Source organism: Marmota marmota, unplaced genomic scaffold (genome assembly GCF_001458135.2).
Source record: "Marmota marmota marmota unplaced genomic scaffold, marMar, whole genome shotgun sequence".
Lineage (NCBI taxonomy): Eukaryota > Metazoa > Chordata > Mammalia > Rodentia > Sciuridae > Marmota > Marmota marmota.
The window spans coordinates 36,195,427-36,216,456 of record NW_026000057.1 but is presented as its reverse complement, the minus strand read 5'-3'; the positions used below and the strand labels follow the sequence as shown (position 1 = coordinate 36,216,456).

Sequence of the window (21,030 nt, the reverse complement as noted above, 5' to 3'; positions counted from 1 at the left end):
AAGAAAACATTCAGCCTTTGATTTTGGGGGATTGGCTTGCTTCACTTAGCATTATATTCTCCAACTTCATCCATTTACCTGAAAATGCCATGATTTTATTCTCTTTTAATGCTGAGTAATGTTCCATTGTGTATATATACCAAAATTTCCCTATGCATTCATCTATTGAAGGGCATTTATGTTGGTTCCATAGTTTAGCTATTGTGAATTGTGCTGCTATAAACACTGATGTGGCTGTGTCCCTGTAATATGCTGTTTTTAAGTCCTTCGGGTATAAACCGAGGAGTTGGATAGCTGGGTCAAATGTTGGTTCTATTCCAAGTTTTCCAAGGAAGCTCCATACTGCTTTCCAGATTGGCTGCACCAATTTGCAGTCCCACCAGCAATGTATGAGTGTGCCCTTTTCAGAGGGACCTTGTTGCTAAATAAAATACAAAAAAAAAAAAAAGGCTAGAATGTGGTTAAGTGGTTGAGTGCCATTGAATTCAATCCCCAGTATAAAAAAAAAAAGTCAATGCTAGCAAGGTGCCGCAGCCCGGCTGGCTGGGCAAAATAAGCGGAGGGGGTGACGAATAACTTGTGTACGTTGATACAGCAGGAGTAGGAGCCGTTTATTGCAGGACAGGAGCAGTATTTGTACATTCCACACAGCTTATCTAATTAGCATAAACTAGATACATCAGTCAACCAATCAGGAATCTCTACACCTAATGGCTCGGTTTTGTTACTTCTCAAACCACTCCCTCTGACATTTTGTCAGGCACCATCCAGACTTGTTTACGAACTTTAACATTCCCCTGGCAAAATGCCAGGTGTTATTTTGACTTGTTTACAGACTCTAACAGCAAGGTATTTGTGTTAGTAAGATGTACCACTTGTAGAAAATTCCTTCCTAATGTGTCACCAGTGGGCCAGAGATTTCCCCCTTAGGAGTCTCAGAAAATCCCATACAGTAAGGAGTCTATGGTTGTTCATGCCCTCATTTGCACCTCCAGACAGGCTATAAAGAGTTCCTTCTTATCCAGGTATGGACTATGCTTCTGGATTGGAATCCCTAAAAGACTCTTAAGCAGCACCTCAACACCTCTGCTAGGATTCTAGTCAAATTTCCCTGGGTGGACCAGCGAGCATTTGTCTTGTCTGAGAGACACATCTCTGTTGTTGCAGCCATCAGATTTTGGCCTCTGCTAAGCCAATGGCCAAGTTAACAAAGAACACATAAAACACTTTCATTAAACTCAAGTGTATATTTACATATATAGGCTGCACTGTATTACAAGAGTATGTTAACTCTTTTAAAAAATCGTTTTAATAAAAAGTTTTTTTAAAGGCATAAGTACTTAATGAAAGTAAAACAGAAAAGGAGAAAAAGTCAAATGAAAAGGAAAAAAAGTTGGTTCATAGCATTTTCCTTACTTCTGGACTTCCTTTCTGGTTCCTGAACTATCATAGCTTCTGCTGCTAGCCTCTGGATGACACATGCTTTGATATGTGGCTCTTTGGGACTCCTCACTTCAGATTTGTGTGGCCTTCTCTATTTGAATATTCCATGTCTCCAACACTAGATTCTGTGCTTTCTTTCATTTCTTTGTTACTGTTTTAGCATTCTCTGCAACATTCTCCATGATACTAAGGTTCAGTTTGTCATCATCCTTACTTCCTCTAGCTTTTAATCCTTGCAAAAGGATATTGTGCAAATTTTTGATAATTTTGAGGTTTTTTAGCATAGTTGTGTAATTTCAGTTTTCATATATTCAGCAATTTCACCAGGCTTGTTTTTCCAGGGAAACACATTTTCCAACAAACCTGCAATAATTTCTCTATTTAATTTTGGAATCCCTAACACAATAGGATCGTTCAAATTATTCTTGTAGGGAAAATGGCCACTAAACCAATGGAGCACGCAATAACTAAGTGTTTCCAAGTCACTATGTCTTGAGGGGCATCAATGCTGGTGAGTTCAATAGTGCCGTCATGATATCTTTAAGGGTCCTCCTTATATTCTTCATGATCTCTTCTGGACAGTACTGGAAAGCAAGGCCACAATCTACCAAGTACACTTGGTCAAGATTTCTATAGATCAGAAGATTTGAGGTCTTGATATCTCCATGTACATACTCATGCTCATGAATATATTTCAGAGTATCCAAAATTGGTAAGCTTAGCTGCAAGACAGTTTTCTGAGAAAATCTTTTGGCATTTGCTTCATATATTTTCTGAAGGGCACCTCCAAAGCAATCAATTAACATAAGTCTGCAACTTTTTCCATTTTTATTATGTAGACTAGATCCCCCAATGTTTAGAAACACCAGTGTTCTAAAATTCATGGGTATGAATCCATTTCTGAATTTGCTCTGGTTTTGCAGCTTGCTGGGAGAACTTTAAATTCAGTTAAAGAAAAAAGGTTCATTGTCACTGGTTTCTACTTTTATAGTATGAGTTGTTTCGTTGTCAACTTATTTCAAAGACTCTTTATCAGCAAGATATATAACAGTTAAAGCCACCTTGGCCAATGGGTAATCCTAGTTTCCATTCCTTTCTTGAAACATCAGTTATTATCTCCCCAGCTGCAAATTGTTCTGCAAGACATCTCTTTGCAGGGCTCTGCCATCCTGAGCTGATTTTATATGAGACATTTTTTCACCGGAGCTGTTCTGCTCTGCACAAATTTCCCACTTCTGTCTTAAATGACTGTCCTCCAAACACACAAAAATAATTGCTGAGAATTTTGTATTTCTGAATCTTAGCCCACACTGACCAGTAACCCAAAACACAAGATCCACATGGTTTATTTAAGTCCCAAATGGTGAATAGATTATTTCATACCACCTGGTAACATCCACCATGCGGCCTGCGCAATGGTTTCATTAATGAGGTTCTTGGCATAAAAGTTAGCTAGAAGAGATCGAAATAAAACACACAGACTCAGTTACCTTATTTCTATTGCCAGGTCCAAGACGGCTCCCCTCTCTGGCTCCAACCTCTAACCGCCCAGCAGGGCAGCAAGGATTACTCAGGGCTAGCAGGAGAGAGAGAGAGTGAACACGCCAGGGAGTAGCCTTTTATTGGGGAATAAGAAATTCAGGGAATAATTCCATCCAATGAAGGTTGAGGGGGGACTGCACTCCAAGGTCAGGGTCAGTGATTGGGCCCCCGGGGTCAGTGGTCAGTCACACCCCCACACGGTCGGGTTCTCTCATCAGGAAAGGGCCGGGAAAGTTCCGACACAGCCAGAACGCCTCAGACCCTTAACGGGAGCCGCCCAGTCACGTGTCAGGATGGCTTCCCACAGTAACACAAAAGTGAATCATGCAAAATTCAAAAGGCTACATGTATTTTAGCTCCAAATGGCAGAGGTAAAAATTTTCCAGGACCCTGGAGTGCCTGGAGCTGTCCAGCTCCCCAAAACCTTTTTCTTCTATCATCCAAGCACTTATGGGTTAATGTCAGGGAAAGGGAAGGAAGGAACATTCCCCTTATGCAAAGAGGCTCTGGGTAACTGCTGGGATTTTTCCTGAAGTTCCAACTGAGTGTTTGGCTAGCGAGCAGTTGAATCTCTTCTTCCTGTGAGAACCTGGTGGCTCCCCTCAGTGTAGACTGTGCAAAGAGGACTCTCCTAGCTGTCTCACCAAAACTGTTCTGGGGTGCCGCAGTCTGGCTGGGCACAAAATCACGAGTCACTCAAGCAGGAACAAACTTTATTTCCAAAACTCCCGGGAACGCCACGCACGCGGCCTTCTCCCGGGACACACCACACCAACCGGAAATCCCTCCTCCAGAAATCCCTCCTCCCACACTTCCCCAACCAATGGGAACTCTCCAGGAATCCCCATGGGAGCTCCAAAGTAGCAGGCCAAGGCAGACAGCAGGGGTCTAATATCCAATTGAATACACATCTTAACCTAACCATTATCATCTCAATAGCTTGCTGGCGTCACCTCTCAACCAAAAATGCCATGCATCATTCCTACTCGCATCATTCCTACTCGGCAATGGCTCTCAGCACTGGGGAAGAGGGTCCACTAAAGCTTGCAGACAAAGGTTGGTGAAGAAAACAGGTCCTGAGAAAGATAGAGGGGGTCTTTTCTGTATCAAATCTCTATCTTCAGAGAGTTTGGTGCCTAGATAGCTTTTATAAGAGGAGAGGGGGTGGCACAGTAGGACAAAATGCATACACAGATTTAGCTAGGCTGGGCTAATCAGAAATATATCACAGTTTAAGTTTCCTAAGTGCTTGTCTGGGTGAGGGAGGAGCTTCTTAGCTTCCATTCTCAGCATGAGCAAGTTTGAGAGCCAAATTAATTTGAAGTTTTTAATTTTAAAGGGGATTGGTTATGTAAGGGTCCGGTGAAGCATCAGAGAAAGAGACCACCAAGTGACCACTCATGCAATTGGCAGAAGGGGATTTATTGAACCAGCATGCTGGACTCCGTGCCCACTTGAGAAGGGAAAGCAGCCCAGAGCCCCAAGCAGGGGCTGAGCACTGCTTAAGTACACTTTTTTGGGGAGGGCGGGGATTTTACATACATCACAGTCTCCTTTAACAAATCATTATACACCGCGGGAAAATCAAACAACAACTCCTAAACATGATTAGTTCATTCATTGGCGGGAACAGGTCAGACGGGGGTGATAGGTCAGTTTTAAAGCGGGGTACACATTCAAACTGATTGGTTTAGGCCCTGCGATGCCTACGTGTGACCACACAGAGCCCTTCAGTTATTAAACAACCAAGCAGTCAGGGGAAATATTTACTGGGCGGTTCCAAGCATTGTCTTAACAGCTACAGAAATTTCAGGTTTTGCAGGTAGCATAGAAACCTAACAATACCTAATCCTTTACATTTTAACTCAGACCTTGCAGCTTAGAAACTTTACAATACCCGGTCTTTTACCCTTTAACTTTTATGCTTTAACTTCAATTTCTTTTACCCTTACAGTTATATTACGTCTTTTAATTTAATATGCAAATATGAGGAAGTCCATTACTCACCACTTCCTTCCTTCTTCATCTTCCTTCATCTTTTCTAGTTAGTTTTCCTAATATACCCTGAATCCTAACATAGTATTATATGAGGCATTAACTTCTAAATGTACTCTTGTGTGTACCCTTATGCAATAGCAAATCCAAATCTGAATAATAACCAGGATCAGTGAATGCAGGAAAATAATGTGTTAGTTGTTAATGGGATTGCTCAATCCTATGAATGAGGCACTAAAATGAACAGTGAACTGTGTGCCACCTGAGGCTGCGTCTTTTTCTGAACGAGAGTGCATATGTATACATCAAATAAACAAACCATTTCTGGAGGTAATTACAACTCACAACAAAAGAACCATGTGAGTAGGATTAGCTCTAGGCCAAATAAATGATGTCCAGACAGTTTGTCTTTGGTGTCCTGCCACCTTTTCTATTAGAGTCTATTGTTTACTATCTTTCCTCATGTCCTTCCAGGTCCCATTCTGTATGCTATTCTCATCTGGAAGCCAAAAATTTCCAGTAAACTTTATATTTGAAAGTGCTTTGAACATTTTAGAAGATTGTATACTTGGTATTTTTATGCAGCTAGGATTATTATCTCCTTAGTTAATTCCATTCTGGGAGCCTTAAACCTGCCAGCCACTCTTGGGTTTATTCTTCTAGACCTATGACCTCGATTAACAATTTCAGATTTTCTTCTACCATTCTTCCTTTCTTTTCTTGTTAAGCTATATTTATCTGTACTCTGCCTTTTCTTTTGAAGGATTCGCTTAGTTTTTCCCTGCTATTGATTTTCAGACATATTGCACTTTGTGTACATAAGATTAAGGTTTTTCAAGTGGCATTGCTAATTCCCAGATTATCACTCAAATTTAATTTAAAAATAATTGTCTTTTCAAACATACAAAGTTTTTGTTCTCTTACATGTTATTTTAAGAGAAAATATTTTATTTTCATATGAAAACTGAAGATTATGGAAAAAAGTTATTTCAACCAACTTTTTTTTTTTTTTGCTAAACTTATTGAAAATGACTTTTAGTTTGTATCTTTCATTAATCATTTTCAAAGAGAAATTCAGTTAGGTGTTGATTTTGGATGACTTTGTGCTGTTTTTTCCAAATTTTCCAGGTGTGAAAATTTGAGTGGGTTTGAAATGAATAAGTTATCAGCCAAATATGTAACTTATTTTTAAGGCTGAAAACTTAAGTGGATGTATATATTGAGAGCCTTTCTCTGTGGCATGTATGATATCCTAATAAGGGAATTTACTAAAGCTTAGGTAAGACTTTTTCAGAGGGTCTTGACATCAGATTCATTACTTGAATGCCATAGAGGATGTGAGCAGACATTCACAATTGCTATTTGGACAATTCTGTAGGCATTGTGTGGTGATAGGAAGGACAAGAAGAGTATTATTTAGCTCTTCATTAAAAAGGATTATTCTTTCTCCTTGCAATTACTGAGCCCCAGGCTTGTTTCTGTTCTTGTTGCTAAGGACAATAGCCTGCCAGATAGGAAATGATTTTGATGAAGATATAACACTTGCATACATTCTTTTATTTAAAAATCTGGGGAATTGGGAATAGAGTATGTTAGGGGAGTGGGAAAAAAACAGAAATAAGGTAATACACAAGGGTGAAAAACACAATGTACATTCATTAATTCACACTCTGAAATTTCAGATGGCTCACTTTCAAATCAACAATTATTTCATTGTTCTGGGTCCCACCTCCAAATAATTTTTCTGAAGTTATGCACCAATGAATTATCTCTGCCAAGACTTATTCAGAGGAAAAACCCTAATGATAAAAAAGTACAATAACAAGTATGTATGAGTCACTCTTTCCCATTTCAACAGGTTGGTACCTAAGGATTTTGTTTTATACAGAGGCATATTAGCCCATCAGCAACTATTCTATTTTTCATCATTATTACAAAATTTATGGTTATCATTCTAGTAGTACCACAATTGAGTGTACACAGAAAAAGTCATTACTATTTTAAATTCTCTATCTAGAATTTAGTTACTTCTCTTAGACATTGGCTTTTGGGATGGATTGTCATTATGGGGTCAATGCCTTCAACAACAGTGTACTACTCATAAGAATAAGAGTATATGGTTCTGCAAATAAAAAGACAACTGTTGTCAGCAGCAGCAGCTGCCTGATTTTTGCCAAGGGAATTCCTCCTATGAACTCCCCAGGAAAAAGAAAAAAAAAAACTATAATAAAGATTCTTCATATCCATTCCTGGGGAGTGTTTAATGCTCTCATTTTGCTATATAATAATCTCTTAAATATTCCACTGAAGCAGTTACTATAGATTAGGGTTTTTTGTTTGTTTGTTTTTTTGATCACCATCTTTCCTAACAAGTTTAATCAAAAGGAATTAAACAACAACAACAAAAACCTCTTCCTAAACTTCTCAAATAAAAGAAACCATCAAATTACTTAATTCACATGGAAGAAAGTATACTATAATGGAGAAGAACACAGGATAAGTAAGATATGTAAGAAAATATAGATTTCTGCTTAGTACAGGGGTTTAACTGTTAGTTTTTTGGGATTAAATAATAGAGCCACCTCACAAGAAGTTAAGAAATGAATATGACATGTGAAAACATTTTGGAAGCTATAGAGCATTATGTATTTTGATGATAATTTTACTATAAAACCCATGACTATAGACAGATATGTCTTCTTTGGCTGTTGTTGATGATTATTCCTTCACTAAAATTTTGGAGAGTACAGCTTTCTCCACAATTTGCTGTATTATTGTCAGTTAAGTTACACTAACTTGCTTCCTGTAGTTTTAAATTTTGTATCTTAATAATGAGCTTGTAGTTTTCTCACTGTTGCATGTCACTGAGAACCAAGAGTTGTGTGATAATTCATGTAAAGGTTGTGTCTAATGTCTACTTCCAAGTATACTTTTTATTTTTAAAGATACAACATATGATTTTCCTGAAAGGTAGAGGAGGTAAATTCATGCCCCTTTGAAATGGTGAAGTATTCCCTCACCTCCAAGAAATTAGAAATGGGATTGCTTCTGTTTATGTTAAGCCAAGTAAAGCAACACATTTAAGAGCACTGTAATACTATCTATAACATCAATGACATTAAACTTGTAAAAGAGCCTCAATAAACAGAGCTGGCCAACATCTAAAAATCTAAAAAAATGTATGTCAATGGAAGTGGAGGGAGAGGAGAGAAAGTTTCTTTAATAAGCATCCACAGAAAGAGAAGAGACATTACATTGATGTATAGAGGACCGATCAGGTCTGCTATGACAGGGCCTTCATCCAATATGAAACAAGAAATCTCCTGAACAGGAATTCAAGTTCTCAGAAAAATGTGATACCAAAAACAGAGACAGAAGGAATAGAAACACTAGCATTTGAAAGAAATATGCCTATCATAAATTGATACCAATTCAGTATACATCTATTATATTCTAGGTACTGTTTTAAGTATTTTATGGGTACTGACTTAGAAAATCTTTAGAACTCTGTAGGTACAGTTGTTTCCCACTTATAGATGAGGGAAACAAAGTTTATAGAAGCCAAATAGTTGTCCATGGTTACACAGGCATTTGAGTAACAGAGCCTGATACATAAACTAAGCCATTTGGCTTCAAAACCAATAATCTCGATAGATTTAGCATCTCTGACAGTCTCCTACAGATCCAAGTTTTTGGTCTTGCAAAGCTAAGGCCTAGACTCAGAGACCAGTTAAAACTCACTAAGATTTCTCTACAAGGGTCCCTTCCCAACCCACACCCTGTACCTTGCTGTCATGATTCTCCTCAAACTTCCACGAATATGGAAAAGCATATAAATAGTCTAATCAGGAGTTTACATACTTTTAAAAAGCAACAACAAATTTTCTGTTTGGTGGGCACTTAATAATGTTCTTGGTAGGAGTAGGGCAGAAAAAAAAAAGATTTCTAATTTTATGTTGAAATCAACATGTCCTAAAAAGGACTCATTTTAAAAGGATACTACAGGGCTGGGATTGTAGCTCAGTGGTAGAGCACTTGCTTAGCATGTGTGAGGAACTGGGTTCGATTCTCAGCACCACATATAAACAAACAAACAAATAAATAAATAAAATAAAGGTCTATCAACAGCTAAAGAAATATTTAAAAAAAATACTACACATGGAGTTTTTAAATAGATGTTCCTCAACTTATCATGGGGTTACATCCTGATATACCCATTGAAAGTTGAAAACAGAAGTTGAAAATGCATTTAATGCACCTAACCTACCAAACATCATAATGTAGTAACACCACAGTATGATGGAAAGTATTGCTTATTTTCCGTTGTGATCTCATGGCTAACTGAAAGCTATGGCTTGCTGCTACTGCCCACGAGTACTAGAGAGTATTACAATGCACATTGCTACCCCAGGAAAAGATTAAAGTTAAAAACCTGAAGTATGGTTTCCACTAACCACATATCCATCATAAAGATGAAAAATCTTAAGTCAAACCATTGTAAGAAAAGCTAGTACTCCTGGCCTTCACCAACATAGTGGGCTGCTCTTGCAAAACTAAGGGTGTTAGGGGAGGCTCACCTTTTCTCTAGGTTCAGTTAGCAATATAAATAGAAATCAAGAAAGTGAATGATCACTAATCAGAAGGTGCCAGCTGTTAAGCCTCTGATCTAATACTACCTTCTGATGTTGAAATCTTTAAAAGGCAAACTACTGTAAGAAGCCAGAAGGGTTATATCCAGTTTGGTAACAATGTCTTTCTTTTTGTTGTTGATTCCCTCAGAACTCTCCCATCCCAGCGTAATAAATAAACTGTAATTAGATTTTCTGTAAAAATAAAAACTATATAGGGGCTAACTTGAAAACCTAATTAATGCTTTTATTTAACTTGAAAAGTTGCTCATTGATTTCCAACTTCTTTCTCTCTTTAGCATGAATTTTTAAAGATCTGATAGAACTGCTGAAAGAAGCATGGTCATTTGGTAAAATTGGCAAGGTATACTATAGTACTTGAGTAAGAAAAGTCGTATGTGCTCTAATCTTAGCTGGTCAACATGAGATCTCCTGAACATCAACCCCAGTCCCCCATGTGGCCCCATTTCTGCTTGACAAGATGAAAGAAACTATCATGAACCGGGAACAACTCGCCCAACTTCAGGCACAAGTGCACAGTGGTGGGGAAAAGAACTGCTTGCAGAATTGTTAGACCACGAAGCAAAGAAAAGACCATGACTCCAATTAAAATCAAATTAAAGCAAGCTTATTATTTCCACGGCCGGGCTGCCTCTCCCAACAAAAACCACGGGAGCCAAAGACAGGCCCGCAGCTTTCTAGAAGTGCAGCTTTATAGCCCAGAAAATTACACAAAGCGGGGGTTACAGATAACAAAACCCTGACTTGCATAACACAGAGGCTAGTTTATATTTCTGCTGGTCCTGACATCAGAATTTATGAAGGTCATTAGAGCCTCAGAGAGGGTTGTTATCTGGTCAAGGAAAGTTAGGCATGGGTGAGTTCAAGGTACGGGCAGGCATTCCAAGCAGTTTAGAATTTGCAGTAATTTATAGTAAAACCGAAATTAGTTTTTTATGCCTTTGTGGCAAGATGGCTTCCAAATTTAAGAGGGAATCAGACTGGGTTTATCAAAATAAGAAAGTGGATCATAGAATAGCCATAGCAGATGATGAAAAACTTCAGTTCTCCTAAAGAAGTTAGGGGTAAACAATATCTCTAGTATCGAAGAGGTGGATATGTTTATAAACCAAGGAACAGTGGTTCACTTTAACAATCCTAAAGTTCAGGCATCTCTCTGGCAGCAAACAGTTTGACCATTATAGGCCGTATTGAGACAAAGCAACTGACCATTTCAATGCTACCTAGCATCTTAAACCAGCTTAGTGCAGACAGTTTGACTAGTTTAAGGAGGCTGGCTGAAGCTCTGCCCAAACAATCTGTGGATGGAAAAGCAACACTTGCTACTGGAGAGAATGATAATGAAGATTTTGTGGAGAATTTTGATGAGGCTTCTAAGAATGAGGTAACTTATCAACTTCTGAAGAAGGTAAATTTTAGGAAGTTACTGGGAGCTGGTATTTGTATTAGAACTGCTTTTTAAAGTTGTTTATGTATTTGATAAAATTTAGATCTCTAATATTTTTAAGCCCAAGCCTCTTGGACTTCATAGCTCTTTTCAGTTTTTGCTTATGCACAATTTATTCTTTGCAGCTAATTAAGCTGAAGAAACCTAAAGTTTGAAACAAAGATTAATGAAGTCCTTTGCTTAGAAAAAAAAAATAATGGTTTGGCTTAAGATTTTTCAGCTTTATGATGGATATGTGGTTAGTGGAAACCATACTTCAGGTTTTTAACTTTAATCTTTTCCTGGGGTAGCAATGTGCATTGTAATACTCTCTAGTACTCGTGGGCAGTAGCAGCAAGCCATAGCTTTCGGTCAGCCATAAGATCACAACGGAAAAAACATGAAATTTGTGTGATGTACTCTTTGTGTTGAAATTTCATAAATTTCAAGCATAAATCAGAAAATGATGATGTTACATCATGGGCTTTAACAAATGAACAAATAGTTTTTATAATTTTCAGATTCTATATATGATATAATCATTAGGCTTTACTATATTTGATATAGATTAGAGCATTCCAATTTTTACTTGGAAAAATGACTACAGGGAACTAGTCAACTAAGTGGTTGAAATATTCTTTATATTGTGTAATTCAGAATTAAGGAAATTCAATATAATAGAGAAAAATTAGAAAAAGACTTATGAAAGACTATCACTATAAGCCTTTATTCCTCAAAGAAAACAGAAATTGAGTACAAGAAAACTTTGAAATTCATTGTTTTCAGTTATCAATAGATGTTAATGATCAGCTCATATTTAATTTTTCAGAATGAAAATATAATATTGGTATTGTATTGTATTCTGCCTGTCTTTTATAACATACAGGGTTGTTATGATTGTTGCTAGTTGGATTTTGTGTTTTTGTCTCTTACAGAGGATGTAGACATCATCTATGTTAGGATATTTTGTGTGTATGTATGCATATGTTTCAAACAATATCTATACTGTCCTCTAGCCTTGACCTCTTTCTTTTCTGGGTAGTCCAATCATCAGTCATCATCTCATGGATCGTGACTTCGAGACTCATAATTTTTAAGTTAATTTTCATTGTTCCTATAATATTTGTAAGGTAAGTGAAAATAGGTATTTGACACCATACTATATATGTTAAGTTTTGATCTATAATTCCTTTTAATATAGACAATATTATGGCATATAAAAAACAAAATATATGAATATTAAGTATTCTGAAAAAAATTATTACTAATGTTATCATGTGGAAAGAAAAAGTTCAATACACTGTTAAAATTTTCAGTTTTTAAAAAAAGTTATATTAAGTATTATAAATGAGGATTACTTTGGCAGCAAATTGCAAAATGTTCAAATGCCTTGTCCCCTGGTTTTTATGATGTTTGACTTTTAGAATCAACATTTGGTCATTTCAGTGTTATAATATCACTAGTCAATAACTTTTACAGATTCCAATGTCTTTTTTTTTACAGGACATTTAATAATACAGGTTCATAATATACTGAAATTCTACAGGTTTGAAATTTCATGCATCACATACCTACAAATAAGGAACTAAATATTAATCAAGTTATCTAATGTATAAAAAAAAATAAGCTAACCAACATCTTCACTAAAAATATAAATGATCACAAACATAGGCAACTTCCCCTCCTCATTATCAAGGATCAAAACCAAAGGTAAGATGTAGTATTTTTACACACACACACCAGGTAAGGTTAGTTAAGTTTAACAGAGAGACAACCAAAAACAAGGCAGTCACATTTTAGGTGTAAGTTGCAAATATATTCCTTTTTATTATTATTATAGTTTCTCCAATGTTCTTCATCATGGAAGCACTTTATTTGATTCCACTGTTGGTCATGGTTTGAGCCCTACATACTCCCTTCCCTTTCACCTCAAAGGGAGCTCCTTTGTATGTGGCCACACCCTCATCATTAGTGTACAGGTCAGGCTGGATCTGCTCCCAAATCTTCTTCTTAGGATTTAGCTCCTTGTCAGGCTCTCCTGTTGGGGAGGAGAAAACCAAAAATAAATAAATAAACAAGCAACCTACCTAACAAATATACAGAAGTCTTCAAGAAATGTCTAGTGAGATTTCAATGAATTATCTTGGCAGCACTTTCTGATCTTTAGGTCTAATCAAAACTTGAACACATTTTTATGATGTTAGCAGTTTATATTCTTTTTTGTTTTGGGTACTAGGGATTGAACTCAGGGATGTTTTACTACTGATCCACATCACCAGCAGTTTTTGAGAGACAGGGTCTCACTGAGTTGCTTAGGGACTTGCTAAGTTGCTGAGGCTGGCTTTGAACTTGTGATCCTCCTGCTTCAGCCTTCCTAGACAAAACTGATTAACATTTCCTTATGAACATTAAAGATATATTATACTGTTATGTATTTTTACAGGTAATATAGCTCAGTGAATTCATTCTCCAAATTATTAAAAGAAAAATATAAGATACTCAATAATCATAATGTATAAAGAAAAATATGAACAGAGTATATTGTGATGTGTTATATTTTTATACTTAGCAGAAGCAGCTAATGCATTACTGTACACATTAACATACAAAATGAATGACTAGATATCTGTTCTAGCGCTTAAAGATTTCTTATCAATACTGAAGAATGGCTTGAGCATTGGGATAATGTAACTAAATATAATAACTGATTTGGTTTTCATCTACTACCCTTGGTAAAATGGAAAGATACAGAAAGGAGTAGTAGACACAGGACCAGTATTTTCCAAACAGTAGGAAAATATATTGTTATCTGAAATTTACATTACAACCCTGATTCTAATTTTATTTTATTTTAGGGGGGGGGGGGGAGAATTTTTTTAATATTTATTTTTCAGTTTTCGGTGGACACAACATCTTTATTTTATTTTTATGTGGTGCTGAGGATCGAACCCAGCGCCCTGAGCATGCCAGACGAGCATGCCACATCCCCAGCCCCTGATTCTAATTTTAAATATAAAAAAACTAAAGGATAGAAAAGTTGCTTAATGTCACACAAAGTGAAGCCAGCATTTGACATCAAAGCCCATATTCTGTTAGTATAGCATAAACTAACATTTTTACTGGTAAAGCGTAAAATAACTGTTTCTAAAACATAGATTACGCTTTCAAAATGAAACAAGTTAACTTCTTACATGAGAGCAATCCCCTTATTCCTTCTATTTATAACAACTCACTCTAAACTCTGCAATCAACAGAAGACAAGTAGTACAGTATATCTAGTCTAGGCTTAAAGGAAAGTAATATATCAAACAATTCTTCTGTGTAATGACAGTAAAGTGGACAGTAGCTGGAAATGTTCAAAAATATTTGGAATGAAGAATCATTTTAAGAAACAATGAAGAAAATAATTTATCTTTTAATTAAGCATTAATAATATATTCAAAGATTTTCCTTGAGGTAATAAATATATGCCTTCTGAATCTTTCCCCAGTAACTTCCAAGTAGGACTCTTTTAAAATTACTTTTATCTTTTAATTACCAGAACTACCTATATCCCATGTTCTGATTTAGTGTTTATCTTTTGGTCATACATGCAGAGGAAAAATAAAATGGATTAAATTGGTTGGCCATGGTGATTTTGTTCTTTAATAGCTCTTTAGAGCTGGGAAAACTGGCAAGAACTTTCAAAACTGCCCTCTAATATCCAGGTTTTCCAATGATAGAAATCATCTAAATAAAGTCTACAGTAGAAGAAGATGCAGTGAAATAAAACTGAATGACTGACTAGATGAGGAGTTTTCTTTCCCGCTCTAAGATCATTTGATTGAACAACAGACTCTAAGTAATGAACAGAATAAGAAAAAATATCCAATAAAGTGCAATTATACTTTACCTGATATCTACGAGATTTTTATTTATTGTTTGTAAATAATTCTTTAGTCTAAAAGCTTAATCTTGGGAATAAATCATGTGGGGAAATGGGCATTCCAGAATACCAAAAACTAGAGGCAAAGACACTGTTCATGGAGGCCGGAGCACTGATTCAGATTTGTACCCCTTCTCCGAAAGATGTTGTCAAACTGGTGAGTTCACTAAACAAGGTGTCCCAGACGCATGTATAAACTTCTTATTAAGAATATAAATTATATGAATAAATTCTTGCTGAATGCAGACAAAAAGCCCCAACTACAAAAAGCTATGGTGTAGGGCTGGGGTTGTGGCTTAGGGGTAGAGAGCTTGCCTAGTATGTGTGAGACACTGGGTTAGATCCCCAGTACCACATAAAAATAAACAAATAAATAAAGGTATTATGTCCATCTACAACTAAAAAAATATATAAAAAAAAAAGCTATGGTGTAGCACAAAATTATAAACTTCTCATATCTAGAAAAATATTACTGTGTACCCATAACCACATTCATAATAACATAATATGTATATAGTGCTTAAGAGGTTCTGGTACTGCAGTATCTATTTACTCATTTAATCCTTTCAGTATACATCTAAGTAATATTAATCACCATCATACTATAGCTGAAGAAACAGAGGCACAAAAGCTACAGCTAAGAGCTTGAAAAACTACAGCATTGGCTAAGAGTAGAAAGGGAGATAAATTTCCAAAGTTAAAGCTCACAAAATCCACATGAGACAATTATATTGTTAAAAACTCATTATAGGTGAAAAAAAAGCTAAGGTTTAGAAAGCTTCCCAGGTCATGAAGCACATGCAGGGCCAAGATATGAAAGCTTTAAACCTCACAAGTCTTCAATAATTTTCAAACAACAAAGATGTGAACTAAAAATAAACTTTATTTAGAAACTAATAAAGGATAACCCCAAACTTGACTATTACTTTTAACTCAGGAGATTCAACACCTGACTGCTATGAAGGTACTTTTCTATTTTAATAAATCATTAGATGAGACAAAGGGGCTTAGTAAACTAAGAAGTGTTAGGTAAGTGTCTATTATTAATGCCAGAAGGCTATCACTTTCACTGATTTAAGCTAATTTAAACAGTAGATAATACCCCACATTTTATAATCTGAAAGCTCACTTACTTTTGACTATATGGGAAAAAAGAAAATTTTGAAGATTCAAATTACCTTACAATTTTATGTTGTCTGTCATGAGGAAGCTGGTGTTGGGGGGAGGAATAAGAAAAGGGCCTCTCACAAAATTAAAAGGGAGACAGGCTGAGTAGAAGTAGGGAATCAAAAGGGAGAAAGGAAGGGAAAGAATGAAGAAGAACTGGGGAATGAAGTTGACCAAATTATGCTATGTGCATGTATGAACAAATCACAACACATTCCTATATATATATAACTATAATGTACCAATTTAAAAAAACAGAAGGAAGATCAATAGAAAACAGGACAGGGAGGAGGGGAGGAAATAGGGGAGTACTGGGTAAGCTATGGTATATGCATTTATGATGTGAAAATGAACCCCACAGTCATGTTTTAACATAACATTATAATGCATTAAACATGAAAAAGAAAAAAAATAGATGAACTATTATTACCATCATACCCTGTTTTATTGTGCTTTGTTTTACAAAGGTTTGTAGAATTTTTTTTACAAATTGAAGGTTTGTGATAACTTTGCCTCAAACAAGTCTGGCAGTACCATTTTCCCAAAAGCGAATGCTCACTTTGTGTCTGTGTTGCATTTTGGTAATTCTCACAAAAATCCAATTTTTAAAAATTATTATTTCACATATTTTTCAATATATACATGATTACTATATCTGTGATCAGTGACCTTTGATGTTGCTATCATAGTTGTTTTGGGGCATCACAAACCATGTCCATATAAGACAGCAAACAACTGATACATGTGTGTGTCCTCACCTGCTTCCCCCAACTCCTCACCAAGTCTCCATCTCATTTCTCAGCCCTTCCTATTTCCTGAGAAACAACAGTAATGAAATTGGGCCAAATAACAACTCTTCAATACCCTCTAAGTATTCAAACTAAACGTCATCAATTTTTCACTCAAAATCAAAAGCTAACAATGGCTGGCATAGTAGTACATGCCTATAATCCCAGCTGCTGGAGCGGCTGAGACAGGAAAATCCTGAGTTTAAAGCCAACCTCAGCAATGGTGCTATGCAACTCAGTGAGACCCTGTCTCTAAATAAAATACAAAATAGGGCTGGGGATGTGGCTCAGTGGTTTAATATCTCTGGGTTCAGTTCCTGGTGCAAAAAAAAAAAAAAACAAAAAACTAACAATGATTAGGCTCAGTGAGGAAGGTATGCTGAGACAGGTCCAAAGCTAGGCTTCTTGTGCCAAACCGTCAAGTAGTAAATGCAAAGCAAAAGTTCTTAAAAGTGCTACTCCTGTGAACACACAGGTAGGGTATGAGAAAAGCAGTTAAGCAACCGGGAGAATGGAACTGCCATCAATGAGAGGGAAATATCACGGAAAGGGGGAATTCTAGAGAGCAAAGACATGTGAATTTTTCCATCTTGGGACATGTCAAATGAATAAGTTCATTAGGATAGTATATAAGTGACTGGACAAAGTCACTAGGGGAAGAGCATAGAAAGAAATAGAGAAGGAGAAGGACCAGGGCCTGAGGCACTCCTAACAGGTAGAGTTAAGAGAAGTGAGGGGAAAAAAAAAAAAATCAGCAAAGGGGATGAGAAGGTTAGCCAGTAAAGCAGGAAGGATTAAGAACTAGTCACTTAGCTTCAGGGAGAAACTGGTGATCTAAACTAGAGCAGTTTTGGAAGAATAGTAGGGGAATAGTGGGAAAGAAATCTTTCTGAAATGGATTTTAGAGAGAAAGAATTTTGTCTTTATCTAAAAATAAATCTATTTAAAAGCTAAAGCCTATGCTTTGTGATAAAATGTTAATTTATATTATAAGTAAGATTCAATATCTATGGAAATAAATATGACCTTGGAAGTTAAAATGTCCTAATGTAAATTCTCATTTATTAGACCATGAACTAATTTTCAGAAAGAGCTGCTCTTAGTGTAGTATTGATTTCAGGTTATTTCTGCTTGGGGCTTTTGGGACCAATTAACATATTTAAACACTAAAATTTATAGCTTTCCACATTTAAGAATTTAAAAAGTGTTGGGTTGGTGGGAAAGGTTTTAGCTGTTGTTATAAACATATTATTTGGTGTCTTCTAAATGCTATGAGTTTTTTTGGCTTTCTATTTGGAAAAAAATAGGAAAGTGTTAAACATTTTTCAAGGCCAAACAGCAGTTCAAAGGCCTGAACCCAAACTGTAATTTTTTTAACACACTTAATAAACATAATAAAATGTCAATCTTCAGACACTAAGCATCTCAAAGTACTATCAAAGGGTACCAGCAGGCACCTTAAGCTTTATAATGTAAAACAGATGCTAAGAAATAAAGCACTGATAAATCATGTTTTTTTCCAGGAAAGAAAACAGAATAAACACTGTAAGATCAACTCTTTGTTGTACAATATCAAACTGTTATTTCTTTTCAGATTTACTGCTATAGAAGCAGTATTTGGTATGGAATCTAAGGAGTACTCACAGAACTCATGTCTCAAATTTTATCAATTATTTGATACCATTCAACTCAGATAAGTGTTAGATCTCATGCATTGTTTTAAAACTAGGTTATCTTTTGTTTCACATTATAAGTAAGAACCTTCCCCATATATTCAAATGCTTAAGGCATAAAGGAGAACTGGAAAGAAATACTAGTCTGTGGAACAATGAAATATATCTTATAAATGGCTAAACGGATTGAAAGATTCAAGAATATAGTAAAGGCAAGAAACTGTGCTGAGCTATAAGTATTTCTTATGCTGAGTCATAGGTTAACTCAAGAAAATACTTCACTTTATTCAACAGTAACATTCATATAATAAAAACTAATTTGAAATGCTCAAATATTTTTCCTTTAGCTTTATAAGTGAATGAGAGTTATTATAGTGAAAGAACCACAAGCCTTTATTAATTAAATAGTTCATATTAATTAACAGGAAGCAACAATGAACAGACAAAAATACTACAGTATTAGAGATCTGGTCACATCTATGGCTTGATTCTTGGCTAACTCTAAAACCTTAACCAAGTTTCACCGGCCTTCAGTTTCCAAATTTTACTTTAATAAAAAGTAAGGCAAATATTAATCTGGAAAGGTAAATTAGGATTCACTTATTTTTGTTTTTTTTTCAATGCATTCTAATTCTTAAAAGAAAAAAATTGATTCTCATTCTATTCAAATTTAGTCAGACTTTTAAACTGAACTTTAGGTTAATTAAATATAAATGTGAGAGTTTGGCCCAAAGTAAAAGATTGGGGAAGTGTTTGGATTGTGTGGGAATAGTGGTGATCATATGCTCTTAGAATATAAAACTATCGGTTTCTTTGAGAAATCATTCAGACAGGGATTTTTCTCAAAAAAAGGTTCTTAGAACTTAAGCCATTATGTTCTTATCTACCAAGGTTCAAGACATACTTATGCATTCAATCAACTTATGCATTCAATCATAGGGACTTGTAAAAAAATACTTTTTTAGATAGTCTACATTTCATTAGGAGGGGAGGTGAATTTTAAGGAAAATAATCCATATTTTCAAACTATTTCAATGTTAAAACTTCTTCACATTCTAATATTTTGTCAAACAGTTAACATCTGCCAACCATTCTTTCTCTTCTGCTTCAAAGACCTATTTGAAGAAATGTTCTCACACATTTGAAGTTTCATTTGTCTCAGGAACATTTCCATAGGAGAAAATGAACAATATAAAATGAAACTTTCTTTTAGATTATTAAATAATTGAATTTTAATTTAGATTTTCTCTATACTCTGAAGTCAAGTAAAAGAACATGCAAGTAAGTCAGATGAATTTTGAGTTAGATATCTTTCCCCCATGCCTGAACTTTCCATCTCTTTGTTTTTTTATGTTGTAGTCTAAGGCAGTCTACAGCTTAAATGATTTTGTAGGATATTAATTTGTTCTTTATGTCATACCCTTTTGCTACATAGGCATTAATATTAGTATTTACCTAGGATGAAATTCCTGTGTTGTGTTTTATATGATGTGTGTCTTCATGGAGCGGAGGATGGTTATATGGTTTTGCTCAACATCTCACTCAATAACATTTAATAATGATCATTTAATTCTAAGCCTTATGATTCATATATGAGGCTGATTTTAACTCCAAATATTATAAACATCACTTGAAAACTGATTCCCAAACTATTTTAATTATCAGTAAATACTTACCAGGGAAAGGATCAAAAGTAATTCTGTCTCCCGGAACAGATCCATTAGGAGGATCCAAAATTTCAACTTTCTCTGGTGAACTAGCACACATCACCATTGCTTGAGATAGTACTCCCCTCATCTTTGCAGGTTTCAGGTTACAAAGTAAAATCACCATCCGATTTTGCATCTGTGTGAAACATAAATCGGTGACAAAAGATGTACATAAATTTAGAATAACAATATCTAGAATACTCTAAGGTACCTATTAAATATCAGGGGTTGTGGCTCAGTGGTACAGCACTTGCCTGGTATGTGTGAGGCACTGGGCTCGATTCTCAGCACCACATCTAAATAAATAAATAAAATAAAGGTCCATCGCTGATTAAAAAAATATTTTTTTAAAAGTAAATACCTTACTTTTGTGGATGTATCTTTGTCTCTGTGTGTCTCAAATCTTGTTATTAGGAAGCCTTGCATAAACATAAAAAAAACCCCCCAAAACCTACGAACTTGGGGCTGGGGATGTGGTTCAAGTGGTAGCGCGCTCGCCTGGCATGCGTGCGGCCCGGGTTCGATCCTCAGCACCACATACAAACAAAGATGTTGTATCCGCCGAAAACTAAAAAATAAATATTAAAATTCTCTCTCTCAAAAACAAAACAAAACAAAACAAAACAAAAAACCTACAAACTAACAATGTATTATGGGTAAAAAAGCAGAGGTCTTTCAGTCAAATACCTAGTAGCATAAACATATGTATAAAT

General features: G+C 35.7%; 1 protein-coding gene and 2 pseudogenes across 7 annotated transcripts in view; 1 reads left to right on the top strand and 2 right to left on the bottom strand.

Annotated features, from left to right (window-relative positions):
* Positions 1-1,580: 1,580 nt before the first annotated feature.
* On the bottom strand, positions 1,581-2,636 carry LOC107141167 (annotated as a pseudogene).
* A 7,453-nt stretch (positions 2,637-10,089) lies between these two features.
* On the top strand, positions 10,090-11,231 carry LOC107141371 (annotated as a pseudogene).
* Positions 11,232-12,858: 1,627 nt separating this feature from the next.
* Aimp1 (aminoacyl tRNA synthetase complex interacting multifunctional protein 1) overlaps positions 12,859-21,030 on the bottom strand; it is a 37,405-nt gene continuing 29,233 nt past the window's right edge. For all 7 annotated transcript variants that reach the window (XM_048813695.1, XM_048813698.1, XM_048813699.1 and 4 more), the window contains 2 exons: positions 20,285-20,453; positions 12,859-13,093 (listed from right to left, as the gene is read on the bottom strand). In XM_048813695.1, the coding sequence (XP_048669652.1) occupies positions 12,927-13,093; positions 20,285-20,453 (336 nt within the window). In that variant the 3' untranslated portion in view covers positions 12,859-12,926. The remainder of the gene's footprint in view (positions 13,094-20,284; positions 20,454-21,030) is intronic.